The sequence below is a fragment of the Anastrepha obliqua genome, chromosome 2, assembly GCF_027943255.1.
Source record: "Anastrepha obliqua isolate idAnaObli1 chromosome 2, idAnaObli1_1.0, whole genome shotgun sequence".
In the NCBI taxonomy this organism is placed as follows: Eukaryota; Metazoa; Arthropoda; class Insecta; order Diptera; family Tephritidae; genus Anastrepha; species Anastrepha obliqua.
Window position 1 is genome coordinate 130382053 of NC_072893.1, and position 19783 is coordinate 130401835.

Sequence of the window (19783 nt, forward strand, 5' to 3'; positions counted from 1 at the left end):
AATTTTGTGGAAATAAATCAATTTTAAATGATGTGGATAAGAGTGAAGACATTCAATTGTAGAAATGGAAATGTAAATGTAAACAATTGGAGAAAGAGAATAAGGTCACCACTTTGTGCAACAAATATTTCAACAATAACAATTAACTCAGCTGGACTCCTATTACTATTAAGAAAATAATGAACTGAGTCGCTTAAAAGAGCATTCAATCGGCATTGAGCTTTGTTGATTGTCACCGCAAATGCCACCCGAATAGGAAACTGTATAAGTATTCCTTTGAATTTAATATTATCTGTGAATATTATTTGAGTAAGACCGATTTTCTAATTTAATCTTACGTATGCCGATGATATTGACATCATCGGCCTTAACAACCGCGCTGTTAGTATCGCCGGTTACCACGAGAGAGAAACGATTGGCGCGCTTTGTTAAACTCGGCCAAAATCGCGTAAGCGGTTATCGCGCCAATTAAGAAGAAGAAGAAGACCGATTTTCTCCTCCATTGAGGTCAGATGCTTGGTTGGGATTATTTCATAATTTCCTTACTTCTTTCTTCCAGGGTTCACTATTGCAATTATTTCCACTAAATAATGTAATTAGTGTAAATATATTCCGAAAACTAGCAAAATCAAGCCATAATATTTTTTTTTTTATCTGGAGCGCACTCTTTCGGAAAATTGCATTCTCTGTATCTCGGTGTCTTTTGGAGAGCAAAAATATATATACTATGTGCAGATATGTATATATAATTCGATTTTTATAGATTTACATTTTAGAGTTTTTCAATTTTTTTCTTAACAAATTATGCTGAGAAATACCTCCAACTGTTTCATGAAGGGGCAGAAATAATGTTTGGTAGCCTGGCGATGGTTCGATAAAATGGCATTGGGAATTCAACAAAAGCAAGTTACAGATATCCAATCCGAAGTGCTGTAAAGTGACTAATAATATCCATTCTATGCATGTCAGTCTTTACTGAATTCCTGGGTATAGGCAAGCCATTGGGACCGAAGTTAGTAAAAAACAGACAACTTACGTAGCTCTTATCGGCAACGTAAAAAATGAAAATAAATATAATTTACAAAACCATAATTGGAAATTCATAGAAAGTGATAAGTGATGAAGGAAAAAGCATTTCAGAGAACTGGTTTGCGCTTTGACGTCCGCTAAAGTATGATAATAATATACATAAACACGCGATGGCCTAACCTAAACCGAAAATGTGTGAACGGAATACAGTTTAGTGCATATTTAAGTAAACTTGACAAACATCTTATATAAATAAAAAATATGAAGAATTCAAACACTATCGTTGGAGTTCTTACTGGCCTTGAAGGGCAATAAAAAGGAAAATAGCCGTTTGCCCTCCCCTCCCCTCCCCTCCCTCCCGACTGTGTCGCAAATAGATTCCGGGGCACCAGATAACCGACTGGAAGGTATGCGCTAAATTCATCGTTTTTTTTTGCAACAGTTAATTCCTTACAGCCATTTAAACCTAACAAAGCACTCAATTCCGGAAATCCTTTGTTTTATTATTATAATTTTTCATAATTGTCATAATTAGTAAATTTTCAAGGCGCCCATATCTTTGTAATTTAACCAAAGGAACTTCTTAATCATTGAGAGACAATGGGAAGCAGAAATAACAAATGGTGTATGATGTGCAAAAGTGTAAATAAAAACCACGTTCTGAGAATAATAAGGGGAGACCGGAAATAGGAGGTTGACCGAATGGCACGAAGCAGCAAAAGGCAATAAAAGGCATCATAAAAATCACAGAAAATTACACGGTCGCACTCATTTGTTGTGATTCTGCGTTACAAAAAAACCAAAAAATAAATAAAAGAAGAGATTTATAAACAACAGCCAGCGTTATTTATTTTCGCTTGTAATTTTAGACTCAAGGCAATTTCATGATTGAACCTTTTTCGAAGCGACAAGCTATCACTTTCCCCAAAAAAAGGTTCAGGCGTTATTAATGGGTGTTCGTGTAATCACTTATTTGACACATCGCACGACCGAACGGAAAAATTCCTGTGCACAAAATATCCTACATTGGCTAAAGTACGCTTGGGTATACAGTAAACACATATAAGTATTTGCATAGTTTCAGGCGTGTCAGCGTTTCAAGGCAAGGGGTGAAATCATGTGTATTTGGTGTATTGGAATTTAATTTTATCTGAACTACTTGAACTGAGTGCACGCACGTTTTCGGGCAAAATGAAAAATGACTATGGACGAACTTATGCAACATTTTGTATTCAAAAATGTCTTCTTTCATCCCCCTTTTTGAAAATTCAGTTTCATCAAAGTTTTTTTTTTTATCAGCCACTTCATTAAAGCAAAATAAAGTGTTTACCAGCACTCAATAAGGTAAACAGCACTCACCAAAATATAATTACGTGCAGTTGGCTTGAAGGTAAGAGCAGCTCAGTGCCTCCTGCCAGTTACTTACTTTTAGGTTTAAATTGCTTTTCCGGGCGTGTAAAAATGACATAATTCTAGGCTGAGCATTATTTTTCAATAAGTCATTAAACAACAACATAACAAACAATAACAAGATAAACAAAGGCCGACCCACTCCATTCCGTATAACAAAGAAATACCACCTTGTTCACAAAGTTCCGGAACAACCGCCACGTGGCGCTCTAAGTCAGCTGATTTCAGTTTTCCTTTTCTTGCTTTGTTAGGTTTCCGAATCTTTTATTAACATTCCTACAAAAATTTTATTGCCATTGCTTCGCATCTGTCAAAGTCACGCCGTCTTTATTAAGCCTCCTCTGCAAGTGTTTTCGATTTTTTACGGTTCTAAAAATGGATTTGAATGTGCAACAACGAGTTTATATTAAATTTTGCATTAAAAATTAATTCAATGGTGCGAAAACCTTAGAATGGTTCGGAAAGTATTTCGGTAATGATATTCTGATGAAAGCATTCGTTTACAAGTGACATGAACACTTCACAAGAGATCGTGAGTCCATCGAGAAAGACGAACGTGGGTATGAGTACGACGCGCAATCCAGACATCAGGCGAGTGAGCGAAAAGCTGCGAATGAACAAAGACCAAAACAACCACAGCACCACAGTCAAAAAACAAAGCGGTGCTCACGATTTCTATGGCTTACAATGGTATTGTGCACCACGAGTTTTTTCCAGAAGGTCAGACAGTTAATACCGACCATTATTTGGGTGTTATAAGAAGTTTACACGAAGCAGTTCGCCAAGAAAAGATTTGTGGGAAAAAACTCGTCGATTTTACACCAGTGCCAGCATTTTTCGTGAATTTTTCACCAAGTATGAAACGAATATCATCCAACAGCCATCGACTTCCTCTGATATGACTCCCTGCGATTTTTTTCTGTTTGACCGAATCAAGAAACAACTACGGGGAACGCGTTTTAACAGCCGAAAAAAAGTAGTGGAAAAATCGAAGACCAAAAATAGAATTCCAGAAATGTTTCGAGAACTGGATCAAACGCTAGCATAAGTGCGTTGCAATTGATGGGGAGGCGACAATATCACTTTTGAGGAATAAACTTGTATTTTGAATTTTCTGAATATATTTGGGAACTTTTTGATCAAAGTGGTATTGTCAGTAAGAATGAGGCAGTAGTAGAAATTCAGTGTCAGAAGTCCTTGACATACTCGCCGTGCTGGAGCTAAAAATCTCCTTGGTGGCCTATTTTCTTTTAGCTTACGGCGGTGGCCCCTAAAGTGGGAGTCTTTTCATTATCGTACAGCTGCCTGATGTGTGCACTGCATTTACCGCGGTGACGTTCAAAGTATAGAAGCCAGTGGGTCACAGGTTTTGTGATACAGAGAGTAATTTCTTTGAACTCAAAATCTTCATTCAGCTGAGGACCGGGGAAACTTTAAAATGTTATGAGAGTCACAAGATTTCGCAGTTTTCTTCCAGGATTGCTGTCATCTAGCGCGAGTCGGGGACCCCAAAGCAGCCTAACTGTTGGATTTTTTGGTGTCATTTTTCTATTCTAAGAGCTAGTACCAACTTCACAGCCGTGAAATGTTGCTAGCAACTTGCAATTTTCGCGAGGACGTTCCGCTTAAAAATGCCATATCTTCGAAGCATTCGAGGTCAGGTACTTCAATCGCCAATTGCTGGTATCATGTTCGGTGGTGTTTTCACGACGTGAACTGAGTACTTCTTTTCTATCAGATACATACAAAATTTCACGCATATTTCCCGGCAAAGTAGTTTCTATGGATTCTGACAGTCATTTCACGTGAAACGCAAACTTGGTACTATGTTTTACGCCTATTTTTGGGAAAAGTACTTTGCGCTTTTTAATGCCTCAGTTAGTTAATGTTGCTATGCTGCGATACTATTTCCAAAACAAACTGCACATTTTTGGCTTCTCTGTAACCCCAAAAAACAATTAAAAGCTGCGGAAATTCGTAAGTTAATGCAAAACAATTTGCGTTTCCTCTACAAGTACTTTCCTGCTCTTCTCTCCTCTCACACTTCTCCATCTCTTCCTGGTACAAATTGCAACTATGCGGTATTTCCTCAAGCCAAATTCCATTTTATTTCTTTATATTGCCAACAATCTTTCGTATTTCCATTGCGAGTGCTCATATCTCCTCTTATTTGCTCTAGCTTTTTCCCCTATGCAAAATTACTATCCGGTGCTTATTTGACGCCGAGCAGTAGCGACAATCGCAAGCTATTAATTTACCAATTTTACGCGTGTGTATATGTGTGAATATGCATGAGTATGAGTGGCATACATAGAAAAAAATACATGCGAGTGCGTTAGTAGTACTTACTTGCGATTTAAAAATAGCCACAAACGTGTGAGCTTAGCATAGAAATATCGCGCAATAAGTTAGCTTACAGTTCAAAGCATATCGCGGGCACACAAAATGAGCTTTTGCGGCATGTAAGAGGGGCGAGAACTAATAACTGTAATCATTTTCTTCTTTATTTCTGAAAAAATAAGCCTTCAAGCGCAACAGAGCGCCTTCTTTTGAAATGGCAAACGCCTGTGCGTCAGTGTGAGTAAACAACGGCTATTGTGTTAAGCCTGGAGTAGTCTGCTGCTCATGGACTCAACCTATTAAGTGCTGTATAAGATTCATGAGACTTTATCAGTAGATGGCAAAACGAATTAACATCCTAATTGTTGCAAAAAATGTACATGAAACTTTGTAAGATGGATTGTGGAGAGATGAGCCCTGCAGCAAATTATGATTCAGTGTTATGCTCTCTGGGCCATATCATGCAAATGGATACAAATGAGTGGTAGGAGAAGAAGAAGAAGAGGACGATTATCTGGCACTTCATATACAAAGTCTTCCTCTCGATTAAATTTATTAAATGCAAAGCGGCCGTCGTAGACGAAGGCATTTGCACGTGACTACCATTGAGTGGGTGCCAGGTATGAAGTCCACCGTGAGTCCGAAAAGTCGAATGCCAGGTTATATTTTAGCACCACCAAAATCCTTTTCATGAAACATGAGGTGGAACTTCATTGGAACGACTCAATTAACTTTTATAAAAAGTATCATTCTTCTATTTCTTGCTGCACCTGCTACCAATATATCGGGTGTTTTTTTAGCTGCATGGTAACTTCGACATCGATAACTATAGCTTGACAGCTGAGAATGCCAAACTGTGTTTAGGTTTTTGTTCAATAAGGTATGATAAGTCGTCATGAATCAGTTAACGCCAGAGCAACGCTTCCAAATAGTGGAAACTTACTTTGAAAACGAAAAAAATAAGTATGTTCGCGAAGTTCATGGAGGACTGGCGGCTTCATATACAAGTATATATTTATTTGTTCCTGTATGGAGGAAGAAGAATACCTTCTCTACATTGGAAAGATCAGGTGGGGAAGGACTTGGTTTCACTTGATATGTCCAACTGGCGTCGGTTACCACGAGAAAGACACGATTGGCGCGCTTTATTAAACTCGGCCAAAATTGCGTAAGCGGTTATCGCGCCAATCAAGAAGAGAAGTCAAAAAATGGACGCATCGAATGGACGATGTATCTCGTAGCCGCGACGGGTATACGCCAGACACCATATTCAAAAAATAAATGCCGTCTACCAGATGATAATAAAACAAAATTCATTCCAACAATATTTGTGTTTCGTATTAGCATTTTAAGTTCTCAAGCTCTTAAAAAAACATCCGATACAAAAAACTGCAAAAAAACTCACAATTTTCGTGAAGCGAAAATACACAAATAAATATATTTTTCTTACCCTGCTTCTTTTCAGATACCAGAGGCAGTGGCGTTAGGTGGTTTGAATTCTTAGTAAATCGAATCACCGGTCGTAAAAGTCACTAAAGGGATGTTACAAAATATTTATACGCCTATTTACAACAGAAACTTGTATCCACGAGTATTTTTTGTTCTCAAGTTTTAAAAGAGATACATTTCAAAATGCAAAGCAAGCATTTAATGTATGTACGTGTGTACGAATACCAAAAAGTGCGAGAAGAAAATGTTAAACGAAGGTGAGCAGAAAATACAGCATTTAGAGCATAAAAATGAATTATATAAGTCTAATAGGCGTTAGATAGCTGGTAGCAAACATTTCAAAGGACAAAAATGTTGATAAAATTCTTTTTTTACTTAAATTTGTATGTTCTTTTGCTTCCTTTACACTCTTTTCATAAACATTTCATGCTGTATTCCCTTTCCCGTAGACTTGACGAGCCTTCAAGGCTATACGAAAAATATTGAAAATTTACGTTGTTGTCTCAAAAGTGAATAGCCGCCAGCGATGAGCATAAAATAAAATAAAATAAAAACCAAACTCGAGCATCTTTACAACAGTTTTTAATGCCATTCAACAACAAAGATATGCATGCCCTGGAGTAACCCTCGCTCCAACCATAAAAACCGCTAATGCGCACAAATGTATGCTTAACATATTGGCAGATTTACAGAGGCAGAAGCCGTAAAGCAAATAAATTAGGTTGTAGATGCGTATGCATGGATAGGAAGTAAGGAAACTGAAACGCATAAAAGTAAGTATTGTGAAGCGAACGAACAATTAAGTGCGATAGGGATGAGGAACGATGGCTGACGTTTGCTCATTAGCACGTTTCATGAACCGCAAAGCTTTAGCTGATTAAAATTAAATTTAAATTTGCTTGTATTAAACTTGAATTTGATTAATTTCAGTTGAATGGCATACATATGTAGCTATTCATTACCATAATGATACGTACTATCTTATATATAAAAATGGAGACGTTTTTTTGTGTTCGTTAGTCGCCGATTCACGCCTAAACGCATTCACCGATTTCAATCAAACTTTCACAGATCATTGGTATTGGTCCATAGATGGTTTATGTGAAGTTTTAAAGAAATCGGTAAAAGTATGCGTGCGTTGTGTAAGTGTGAAAAATGCAATATTTGCGTGTTTCCCTTATACGGACATTAGGTATACGGAATGAGAATACACGCGAATGAATAGAATATACACAGACATGAATAACATTGCTTCGATGTCGAGTGACGTATGGGACTGTATTATTCGTAACGCAATAGTTGTCCTCTCTTTTGTTTCCCTTTTATGCATGCGTGACACGGCATCAAAGCACATTGCTTTTTTTTTAAACTGGAAAAGTATTTTGAGCTTCATTTGAACGTTTTATGATTTAGATAAAATAAAAATTCGTTAAATATATTTGATTCCATTAATAACCATAAGACTGTATTTTTCGAAGTTCAAAGCCGACGAGCAAAATGTAAAAAATAAATCCTCCTGTATGTATATATACTCGAAAAAGTTATGCTTTTTTACACTTTTTTCATGCATTTAGGTAGTCAATTTTATATGGGCAAACGTACGTTTACGAGATAAAGGTATAGCGCTGAAGACAAATGCTCAGGATATAGTACAAAAATGCATATTTCACATAGTAATATTATCATTGTTAAAAGAGAACAAGTTTGTATTAGGTAATAATTAAATAATGCAACCTTATGTTCTGCTTTGACGAGTGGAAAAACCAAAATAAATAATTATATAATATTTGTATGTGTGTTTAAAAGAGTTGGATTATTTTGTGAGTGTAAGCGGTTTCAAAGCCAAAGAATAGTTGCAACATTAAAAAATTGCTGAAACACATTTTCATTTAAGGGGGGACCCTCATTTAGACGGTCGAAAAATGCATCATTTTTGGGAATTTTTTTCTCAGGTAAAATAACTTCAAACGTTTTGTAATTCATAAAGTACTTTAATAAATGTCTTGACTGTCTACAAAAATTTTCGGAGAAGAAAAAAAAACATTTTAAGTATGGAAATATACACCTCGTCCATGGCACCTCATTCTATCTGTGTACATTCTAGCGCTCTGAATTTTTTTCTGAAATAAAAAAACCAAATTTTTTTAACACTTTAGGATAATACCTTCGATGTGACATTTTGATTTAAAAAAAAAATGTCGAAATTGATATTTTTTACCCAGTTTTATGTTAAAAGTGATTTTTCATGCATAAAAATCGACTTTAAAATTACAAAAAAATATGAAAATCTTTTTTTTAAAAAAAACACTTAATGTCACATTGAAAACAATTTAATTATCTTTAAAATGAGCTATTGTAAAGCCTGATTGGTTCAATACAGCGTTCTCAATTGTGTACACAAAATCGAAAAATGATGTTTCGAGAAAAACGCGTTTAAAGTTTTGGATACAGGCGATCAGGCCACCCGTCGCGTCCTGTTAAAAATTTTGTCACTCCTTCAAAAATACAGATATCGACTTGAAATTTTGAAAGTATATTCTTAAATAGTTGTAGAATAGATTAAAATTATTTCCAAAAAATCGATTTTTTTGACCCGATAAATGAGGGTCCCCCCTTAACAACTAAAATAACAAATATGAGCAAAATATGTACTTTCATCAATTTTCTTCTGTTGCCAACTTTCTGAAAAACGTGAATTCACCGCGATGCGATACAGAAACAAAAAGACAGCGACAGCGTGCAGAGGGTTTTGAGCAATAATATAAATTTGTATCAAACAACGCATTAAATAGTCATTTTAGTATACTTTTAGTGTTTACTTATTCAACTAAATGCATGTATTAGTTTTTCTTTAAGAAATTAATCTAAAATTTGCAACTTTTTTTTATGATTTCTAAAGATTACTTTATTTTTGCCCAAGAGCAACCTTGCGTACAGAAAATTGTGTTGTACCTAAAACTTCACCACTATAAACTTATAAAGGACTTTCACCACAGTTTGTTTACTGGATATACTGAGGTCAAAATAATCAGCTGTATCAAAACCATTTGATGAGTGGTCAACAATTTTAAAGTGCGTTTTTCATTGTTGTTTTTTTTTTTTGGGGAAAAAATGTATAAAAATAAAATATATTGTGCGTAAAATTTTAATAATCAGTGAAAATAAAAAAACGGTGGTTTCGTTGTTGTTGTTAGCGATTGTAATGCACATTGTGAGTTTTTCATGCTTTTTTGATTAAATTCAAATGCGAATAAATGATATCGGTCGTCGGTCGCGTAGAACGCAAAATAGATCAAATGAAAGGCAAAATCAAACACAAGAAGAGCGAGAAATTCAAAACCAAAATCAAAGGGAACGTATGGCCAGATCACGTTCAGGCCATTCACCTGAAGAACGTATACAACGTAATGAGCAAGATAGATTAAAACAAACACAATAAACAAAGCACAAGGACAATCGCTAGAATTATGCAGAATTGACTTAGAATATCCATGCTTCTCCCACGGACAATTATATGTATCATGTTCACGTGTAAGAAAACCATCAGTTCTGTTTATTTATACCACAACTCAGGGCAAAACAAAAAATGTAGTTTACGAAAAGGCTTTGCGTTAGTTTAAGTTTAAAATTAACATTAATTTTATATTCTAAAAAAAGAATAAATACACATAGAGTGAATTTAAATCGAGTGTTCATTATTCATTCTTAATTTTGATATGCCTAGCGAAGCAGGCAGAGGGTCCGCCAGTTATTTATAAAAATGTGGCGCTGCAAACACTGAAAAGCTTTTCTTTCTCCTTCTTGCGTGGGCCCTGTTGTTGCGCCACAAATCTAGGACTTCATGCCTAAATGTCAAAATGGCAGATGGTTTTTAATGAGTTTTTTTTTTTTTTTTTGACAGAAATGCAATCACAGATATTCACTTCATTAGCCGCCGAGTGGAATTTGCTATGAGAATAAAACTTTTTCTATTATTTTCACGTTTCTTGTCCGCAATAGGAGTTCAGCCGGGAACATTGCGCTAGATAACTAAAATATTATAGATATCCAGTAAGTAGTTCCGAAGTAAAATTTCTTTTATTAGAACTGATGGTTATTTGCTTAAATCCCATCCCAATCTTTTTACTTCCAAGGCTCACTTATTTGGTTATGAAAGCATTTCGAAAATGAAAGTTTTTTTCAAGCTCTGCGACTTTACAAAACCCGGTTTTGTATTCAATGAATGCAATAAAGATGAAATTGAAAGCTTTTCTTCGCGTTTAATATTACACTTTCAAAAATAAATTTATGTTAGGGGTCTAAAGCTTGGTAAAATCTATTACTTGTACTTTTAAAAGTGGATGAAAGCAATTAATACGATGGTAAAAGTTTTTCTTTGAATAACAAAGTTACTTTTCAGCGACGAAGGCATTTTTCGAATATGAAAATTCCTTTCGAGCTGGAAAACCAATCGTGAAATTTTTTTTGTCGGGACAACTACATAGCAAGTACAGCACTCAGACATTAATTAAGTCCATTGTATGGCACTCGGATACCCTTTTAATTTTCTTTAAATCTACCCAACCTCCGAAGAAATCTGAGTAGATCTTCTGGTGCCAAGGAGCCAAAGTGGTCGCTTCTTAACACATCAGTGCCAAAGAATTCAAGCCTGATTCGAGCGAAGGCGGGGCAGGCGCACAGGAAGTGGTCCGCCGTCTCATCCTCCTCTTCACAAGCTGGACAGAGTACACTGTCTGAGATGCCCAACTATCAGTTCAACCAGCTGTCTGCCCTCCCTTCTGTTTAATCACAGGAGGATTTGCGACAGTCGGTCGTACATGACAGGTAACATCAGTTTGGTCCATCTGCACCCTCTCTCAGCCTGCCAAGCTCGCTTGTGGGTTGAAGTAGCCCATTTACTAACCGTGGCTTTCAAGAAGAAGTTGGACTCAGAGCCCACCCTAGCTAAGGATCAGAGGTCTCGTTACCCACGATACCCACGGGTCCCGGGACCCGTGTTAGCATCAGGCTTTTATGTCTACCGACATAGTTCAGCCTGGGTTTACAGGATTCGACTACCTTTGATGTGGTTGGGGGGCTGTCTAAGGCCATGAGCGTAGCTTGGCTATCGCTGCAAACACATATAGATCTGCCTCTCCATCTGTTTTCGACAGTTCGAAAAGTTCATCGTTTCTTGAACAGCATACACCTCCGCTTGAAACACAGATGCATGCATTCCAAGAACAAAGTGCAGTTTTGTCCCGCTGGATTCTACGTAGATCCCCAAGCCGGAGCCGTGCTCGGTCTTGGAGCCATCCGTGAAAACGCAAAAACGGTGTTTGCCGGGCTCATTTTCAGAGTTTGACCACAATTGAGCCTCTGGCAACACCACACTGGATCTCTTTTTAAGTACGAGTCAAGGGGCATGGATAGAATCGTTGGATCGAAGTCCATGCCTTCTCTGTTTTCCAATACCGGACAGGGGCCGTCCCAGTTCCCATTGTGTTTCACCCTGCAAATGGCCTTTCAGGCCTATCCTTGTATGAAAGCATCAAGTGGTGCCTGGCCTGAAATAGACGAAACAGCTCCGGTGCAACAGATAGCCACAGTGCGTTGTAGTCCTCCTGACTCCCACGGGAAAGAGTCTGCTCATCCAGACCACTGATGCATATCGTGAAAATTACTTTTACCTTTTGAATACAAAAATTGCTTTCAATGATGGTTAAAGCAGTTATACACTCTACGGAAGCTACTCTTTATTGGGAAGTGAAAAATTTTTTAATGAAGGTTTCTCTTAATTTAGAAATAAACTCCTTTTTCGAAGTGGATTTTCGCTTTTCGTTAGCATAAAGCTTTTCTTTGAATGAAAGCTTGATTTTGCTGCTGTTTGCTATTTTGCTATTCTGGAAAAATGACTTCCCACTGTCTCTTGTCTATTTCCAGCCTTTATTACAACTGACCCGATATTGAACAGTAACTAAAGCTTTGATAAGCTCGTATTTCAAAATGAGGAGATCTTGGCGGAGTGAAGCCTCTAAAGTGGAAAATCTATGCTCGGTTTACAGGGAATAGAAATATATTGTATGTAAAAGTATCTACATATATACATATGTACATATGATCAATATCAATATGAAAAATATTTTTTTGAGAAATAACAATCTCTCTAATTTTTCTACCAATATTTGGTTTATTTTCAGTATAAATAATTTTTATGCAGCCGCAAAGTGCTTTGATCTTAAAATAAAATTAGTTTTTCCTTTCTTCAGCCACATTCTGCTGCACTTTAGAATTTTTAGTGAAAATCAGCAATGTTATTTTTCACACTTACCACACAAATCGTTAATCAAAATATTAACGCTGCCAAACAATGCCAAACCAGTAATTCACTAGAAATTTATGGTTGACATAAATACTTCAAAGAGGCGATAAACGCAATTTTGAAAAAAAATTAAATAAGTCATAAATGCAAAAATTAGTTTTTTGTTTATCTTTCAGGCTCAATGATTTTTGGTTTGCTAAGCACACGCATTAATTTTGAAAATTTACTCATTGGGTAAGCAAAATCGTTGTAGATAAACAAATCACGTGAGTGCGCGCATTTTGCTGCTGTTTAATTTTACTCGAAGGAATTAAAAAGTTTTTGCCGCTGAGTCACATGTCAAATCAACGACGGTTCAAGGCCATTATAATTGACCTCCAAACCTGACAATGTTTACAGTTATGTTTATGTGCGTTTGAGGTCGCTTGGATATGAGTATTAAAATTAGTATTAAATGCCGCAACGATTCGTATCAGTACAGCTACCTGCCACATGTGGCCATGTAAAGCGCTGCCAAACCGTTTTATGTTCATTGTTTTTTTATGATTATGATTGCAAGTAAAATTATTTACCAATCGCGTTGGAAAAGCAGCGCACTTCTGACGTCGAAAATTCCACCGAAATGCCAGGCGGTATCTGTTAATGCTTTTAAGCACTTAGCTAATTATGCGCCTGTGGACCATTTGTGGATTAATTTTCAATTTTAGAATATTTTCGCTTTTCCCAATCACTTTTACGGGCTTCGGATAGAATCTTGATTGTTTTCATGGTAAAGAATGATTATTGAAATGTATGGGAAAATATAAACTTTTTATTAATTTTATAATTTGAAATATTTTTACTTAATTTTCTTTATTTCCTTTATGGTTACTTAGAAAACCATTTATTTTAATTATAAATTTTATTATGTTTACTTACAAAAATATTATACATAATTGAGAATTATTAATTAATATAATTGAGTATTATTAATTATAATATTTTTGTAAGTAATCATAATAAATTTTTTTTCTTTTTTTTTTGCTGATTATTAAAAAACAAAATTGTTTTTTTTTTTAATTTTATTTAATATACACAATTTATTATACACAATGCACGATAATAAATGCCAAAATATATATGTATATATTATTCATTTTCTTTGAATTTTTGGTATTTAGGTTTTATTTTGATTATTTAAAAACTTATTATTTTTTTTAATTAAATTTAGTGAAGATATTTTTTTTTTGTTAATTTTATACTGCATATCGGAAATTTTTTTTTAATTTATAATTTCTTGTTTATTATGATTACTTAGAAAAATATTATAATTATTTCATTTATTTTTTTGTTAATTTTATAAAATGCTTTATTTATGTTTTTGTATTGGGTTTATTTTATTTATTTTAATTTGAGTACAAAAAAATGTATAATTATGAAAATATATTTTTATGTAAGTTTTTTTAATTTTTTTATTTTGATTTTATTGTATAAAAAATAAAAAAATATTTTTTTTTTAATTAATTTAGTGAACTCAATTTTTTTCATTAATTTTATAGTACATATCTGAATTGTTTTGTTTTATTTTAGTTATTGTGCTTCTTTGACAAAATACAAACTTTTAATTAATTTAATGTTAGCAATTATTTTAAATTGTTAAGGTTGTTGAATACAATTTGTTTATGCCATTATATAGAAAGTAAATAATTTAATTATTTTAAGTAGTTTGACTATCAGAAGTTAAATTTTTGTTTTGAAATTTTATTTAACAAATCAAATTTGTATTATAGTTTTTTTTAATTTAGTTCTTAACCTCCTTTTCTTGAAATTTCAACTTTTTATTTTTTAATTTTAATTTTTTAAATTTTTGTTTAATTTTCCTTCCTAATTACATTTTCTGATTACTTTCCAATTTTAAAATTTTTTCACAATTACTCTTTTTAAAAGTAGTCCGGCTCAACCAACCTTACTTTTTCTAATAAACTTAATGGGATTGTAACCAATTCCCACTTCCTTTAATTCAGCAGAAAAATTATTAACCTTGTTTTTTAATTTATTTGAGCTTTGTTTTTCTTTATTTTAAAATAAGTTAAAAAAAAATGTATTAAATAATCTTTCATGCAATAAAATTTTTAATTTTCTTCTTTAATTCAAATTTAAATTGAATTTAAAATTTTTTACTTCAATTTTTTTCATTAACAATTCCTACATATAGACATATGTACATATGCTAGATATTTTATATAACCAATCTAAGAATCATTTAACTTAACTTTTTCGTATTTAACATTTTGTTCTAAATTTTTTAATCTATTTTTTAACCAAAACTCGTTTTTTCATTATAATTTTTTTTTCTAAATATTTGTAATTTTAAGTTCCTAATTCATCTCTTCTAATTTGTATCACCAAATTAATATTTTTTTATAACTTTTTTAATTAATATTTAATTTTTAAAAATGCTTTCAATTTACCTTTATTTTTTTTATCTTATGAATCTTAAACCGGTTTACGAAATATTTATATACCAAATTTTTATTGTATAAATTTCCAATAAATTTTTTAATTATATTTGTTTCATTGAAATGTCTAAATTATTTTATTTTATTTCATTTTATTTAATTTTATTTTATTTTATTTTATTTTATTTTATTTTATTTTATTTTATTTTATTTTATTTTATTTTTTATCCCCACTCAAATCGTCTTCCTCAAGTTTTAATAATTTAAAATTTCTGTTTATAAAATTTTAAATTTTTCTCCTCGAATTTTTGTCATCGGTGAAAGTACACCGCAATCCTCGAACTTCCACTGAACTAACACTTTTCCAAATATCTTCTTAATTTTTCGAAACTCTTGTCTTTGCGACACATCTAAACGCGTCCGCTTACCGTAGACAACTGAAGAGCTGCTGAAACGCATAGGAGTCGGCAGGCAGCAGACAGCAGCCAGCCGCGTCTGTTCACCCACAAATGCATCTTTACACGCTCCCGTCTGGTTGCGTGCATGCAACAAATTAAAGAGCAAAAAAAGACAAATAAAAAAAAACACGAATGCCGACAACCAAAAATCTGAAACGCAGAGCATCGGCGGCGGCATTATGGCGGCAGCAGAGGAATTTCTGTGAACAACCGAAAACCTCGTCAACCCTCGCTAGCTGTGCGTGTGGAATTTATGAATGAAAAAGCTTGCGTTATGTTTTTGCTGGTTTTGCTCGCAGAGAAGCGAGTGTTGGGGTGCAAGGAGCCCATATCCGGCTTGCGTGCTTTGTTAAAAGCTCTTGCTGTGGAGCTTTTGCCAAGGCGAATGCTGAGTTTTTAAATTTGAAATGGAAATGAGCAACAAAGTAATGGAGATGGGATATTTTAAATTAGATTGAACTAAAGTTTTAGGGGTAAAAGTAAAGAGCGAGATTCGATTTTCCAGAGCCCACTTTTTTAAAACTTTTTAGACTTCTTAATACGCCTGCAAAGCCAAAAGGGATAAAAAAATTAAAATATTTTTTGAGCTCACCATTTTTTTGTGGCGCGAGATCTTATAGGAGTCAGTTGCCATCTCGCTATATTGCCATGGTAAATATATACTGACGGACTTACAAGTGCTAGGTGAATGAAATCATATCGCGGCTCAAGAAAAAATTGTGGGTTTATCTTTCCCCCTGGTTTTTCAACAGCTCAAGTTTATATTTATGTCCACTAATTTCTAGTGGACATCATGCCCCCATTCATTTTTCAGACGCATTTTCCACGTATTTTCAATAATCACATATTCTCATTTTTATTTCTTACTTATAATTTTATTTTTTATAAATAAATAAATGTATAACTTAAATGGCAGCTTAACAACTAAAAATTGCGTCTAATAATCAGCAATGCTCGCCAAGCGCCTCTCCCTTACTTCTCGAGAGGCTCTGAAATCCTAACCTAAGAGCACTAACCCTTAACTAAATATAACACTAAACTCCTTTGCCCCGCCCCCTTTTCCTAATAGTTGGAGAATGTACGGTGATGGTTGTGCTGCGGCGCGTGTTGCGCAGCCAAGTTAGCTGCCTGTGCGAAAATGTGTTCGATTTCAGAATCCGATAGGTTATCGAAAAGTCCTTGTTGCTGTTGCTGCTGAGACTGTTGTTGCCCCGAGGCAGATGGTGGCAAGTAAGCTGTGTGAGAGAAAAAAGAAAGCTGTTAAAAGGTGTACAAGAAAGCGTTCTTAGGCTCTTTGATCATTTTGCGTACCCTCTCCCGGTGAGCTGCCATAGGGTGGCAACAAAGTTAGCGCTGGTCGATCGAAATTAGGTGGGCCATACGAGAGAATTGGTTTCCAGGGCTCTTGGGAGCCTTGCACGGCAGGCAAATCCGACTCGGGAAGTGACGCAGGTATTGGAGGAATGTTTGGAATTTGCGGTGCCGCCTCCGCGCTACCACCCTCAGGTCTTTGCGAGCCAGGCAAAGGCCCAAGTGGTGGAAATTGTGCTTCGGGCTGCACTGGTATACTTACGAAAGTTGGTGGCTGCTGCGGGCGTGTGGGTGGTTGAACACCAAGTGGAAAGACGGGATTGGGGTGCGAAGCCGTAGGCGGGCTCGTCGGTATATTTATTGCGGGTGTGGTGGGCACAGAGGGCGTTGCAGGAACTGCGGACACTGCAGGCACTGTAGGAATGGCAGGAAATGGTGGCGCCGAGGGGAAGATGGGAATCGCAGGCAAGGCTGGCGCTGAAGGAAAACTAGGGACGGCAGGAAAGCTAGGCGTAAGAGGTACAGCAGGGAGGGCAGGTACTGGAGGAACCGGTGCAGCGGGCACGGCAACAGGAATTCGTTGCGGCTGTACGAAGCTCGTCTGGAAATAATGAGGTAAATGATGTAACGGCTGTACAGATGTAAGAGGATGAGTCGTGTGTTGTACTTGCACAACAGAATGGACCGGTTGAACTGGTTGTGCCGGCGCTAAAGCTGGCAGAGGTTGTAGCGGTTGCACTGGATGTAACGGTTGTAGCGATTGTAGCGGCTGCACCGGCTGTAGGGGCTGCACTGGATGCACATGGGTCAACGGCTGGACGGGTGTTAAATGAGGCACTCCAACCACAGGTTTTTGAGGGAAACGAGGAAAATTCACGTTGTAGGAAGAGACGACAGCGCCACCAGGGCGCAGCACAAATGGCGAAACTGGGCCAGCAGATGCGACGGTGGGAGCAAAAGCAGGTACAACGGGTGCAACAGCAGCACCAGCGGCAGACGCGAAAGGACTCCAATGCGCATGCGGCAATGTTGCTACATCGGTTGGAGCCACCGCTGGCACAGCAGTTGCTGTACCTAATCCTAGTCCAATAGCAGTGTTGCCCAAGCCTATTGTAGAACCACCATAAGTGGCAACAGGAAAGGCAGCAGGTCCCGCGGCGAATTGTTTAAGATGGAAACCACCAGCGCTGGGATACTTTAAGAAAGTGGGCGCATGCGCATGTGTGGCGTAGGCAGGTGCGTGTGCAAAGGCGGGTGCATGCGCATAGACAGGTCCGTGCGCGTGTGCATGCGCAGCGACGTTAGAGTACGCAGTAGCTCCAGGCAAGTTCAAGCTGTATCCATAGTGAGCAGCATACGATTTGGGCCAGTATGTGGCAGGTGCAGCAGGCGCGGCATGTGCGCCGTATCCCAGACCGCCATTATAGTAAATGCCGCGCTTGTGCACATCTTTGCCGACATCTTCCTTGCGCTGCAACTTGGCGGGCTCTGACGCTGATGATGATTGGGATTCAGATTGAGATTCGGATTTCTCTTTAATCGTCACGTCTTCTGCTTTCTCCGCAGCTAACTGAGCCTCCTTTTGCTGCTCATTTAGAACGGGGCGCTTTTGTGCATATCTGCTCAAAGGACGCACTTTCACAGCGCTGCCAGAGGCGATTACAGCCAGCAGCGAAAGAGCTACTAATAATTTCACTTTCATTTTTACTGATCGACGCACTCGAATGCGATTATGTAACACACGCAGAAGAGAGTTTCAATGCCACGAATTTCTGCACAAAAGTTTCCCGAATAAAATAAAGTAACGCGCGTACTCTGAACCACGACCCGTACGCGTCTGCGTTTCGTTAAACAATAAAATGGACTTCCTACGCAGATGGTGTATTTATAAAGCAGTCGTGCAACTGCGACGGTGGGTAGTTGAGCCCCGCGCACGCGTGTTGCATGCGTCGCATAAGCATTTTCACATATTAGCGGCACTGCAATGTCCAATACGCATAACCAGCAAGCAGCGCTTCCGCCCTCAGCACCCATCCTCCTTTCTTCCAACGACATTTTGCAATCGGCGTTCAAACGAGCTCGCACATTTGCAGTTGAGCGTGTGTGTGTGTGTGTATGTGTGCCTTTAATTTGCATTTTTTGGCTAGAAAACTATGTAATACCAGCAAAATTCCACCTGCTCTACGCCGAAACGTCTCAATCACGTAGTAATCAAGCAATAAACCTACTAGTTAGCCAACAAGCTGGCCAATCAGTCAATATGCCAGTCGCCACCTAAGCAGTCCAGGCTAGACTCAAGCGCTCGTTGAATCACGCATGCGTCACACGTACACGCGTGCGGTTACTCACTTACGAATACTTCAAAAATACTGCTGGCCGCTGGTCTGCAACGCTTGCATTTTTCCTTTTCTAAATATTTATATTGAACTTTTTTCTTTTTATTAATTTTTACCTTAACACTTCCACGCCTTTAAGTTTGCCTACTTTTTGCATTGCAATCGTTCGCTAGTCGTGGCCACTGCTGCTGTCGCTGTCTTGCCCTTGATTGGCATTCTTTGCGCGAAATCGAAAGTGAGCGCATTTACGCGGTATTATCGATTGTTTGTGTCAATCGTCTTTTTCGATTGAATACGCAATTTCTTTATTACTTACAGCGATAGAGTTGTAAACGCATTCACACACACTTTGTTTGTTCATTTACACTGAATTTGGTCATTTAAGCCGTGAAAAAGCTGAGTTGGAATCACTCTCATTTTCAATATGGGCATTTTCGCAGGCAACTTTTAAAACGAAATGCCCTCTTTTTAGAGGTAAGGAAGCAGAGGAAGAGGAATGGCTCCTATGCGTTGGAAAACTCAGGCGGAGAAGGACTTGGCATCACTTGGTGAGCTCAACAGGCGCCGGTTAGCACGAGAAAGAAACGATTCGCGCGCTTTATTAAACTCGACCAAAATCGCTTAAGCGGTTATCGCTCCAATCAAGAAGAAGAAAAAGAAAGAATTTAATATATCAAATGTATTGTGAAAGAAGTCCCGGGTCCTTAAAAA

At 36.9% G+C, this 19783-nt stretch overlaps 1 protein-coding gene across 1 annotated transcript; it reads right to left on the reverse strand.

The window, feature by feature from the left end:
- Nucleotides 1–16415: 16415 nt before the first annotated feature.
- LOC129236799 (uncharacterized) lies at nt 16416–18438 on the reverse strand. The gene is made up of 2 exons (XM_054871038.1): nt 16737–18438; nt 16416–16660 (listed from the first exon to the last, which is right to left on the reverse strand). The coding sequence occupies exons 1-2, from the start codon at nt 18436–18438 to the stop codon at nt 16488–16490; spliced, it is 1875 nt and encodes a 624-aa protein (XP_054727013.1). The 3' UTR covers nt 16416–16487.
- Between the last annotated feature and the right edge of the window lie 1345 nt (nt 18439–19783).

What these genes read in the sequence shown, in the direction of transcription:
- LOC129236799 (XM_054871038.1), bottom strand. Translation starts at nt 18,438, where the DNA reads ATGAAAGTGAAATTATTAGTAGCTCTTTCGCTGCTGGCTGTAATCGCC. An exon ending in TGGCAGCTCACCGGGAGAGG is followed by an intron (nt 16,661 to 16,736) that starts GTACGCAAAATG and finishes TCTCTCACACAG; the next exon opens with CTTACTTGCCACCATCTGCC.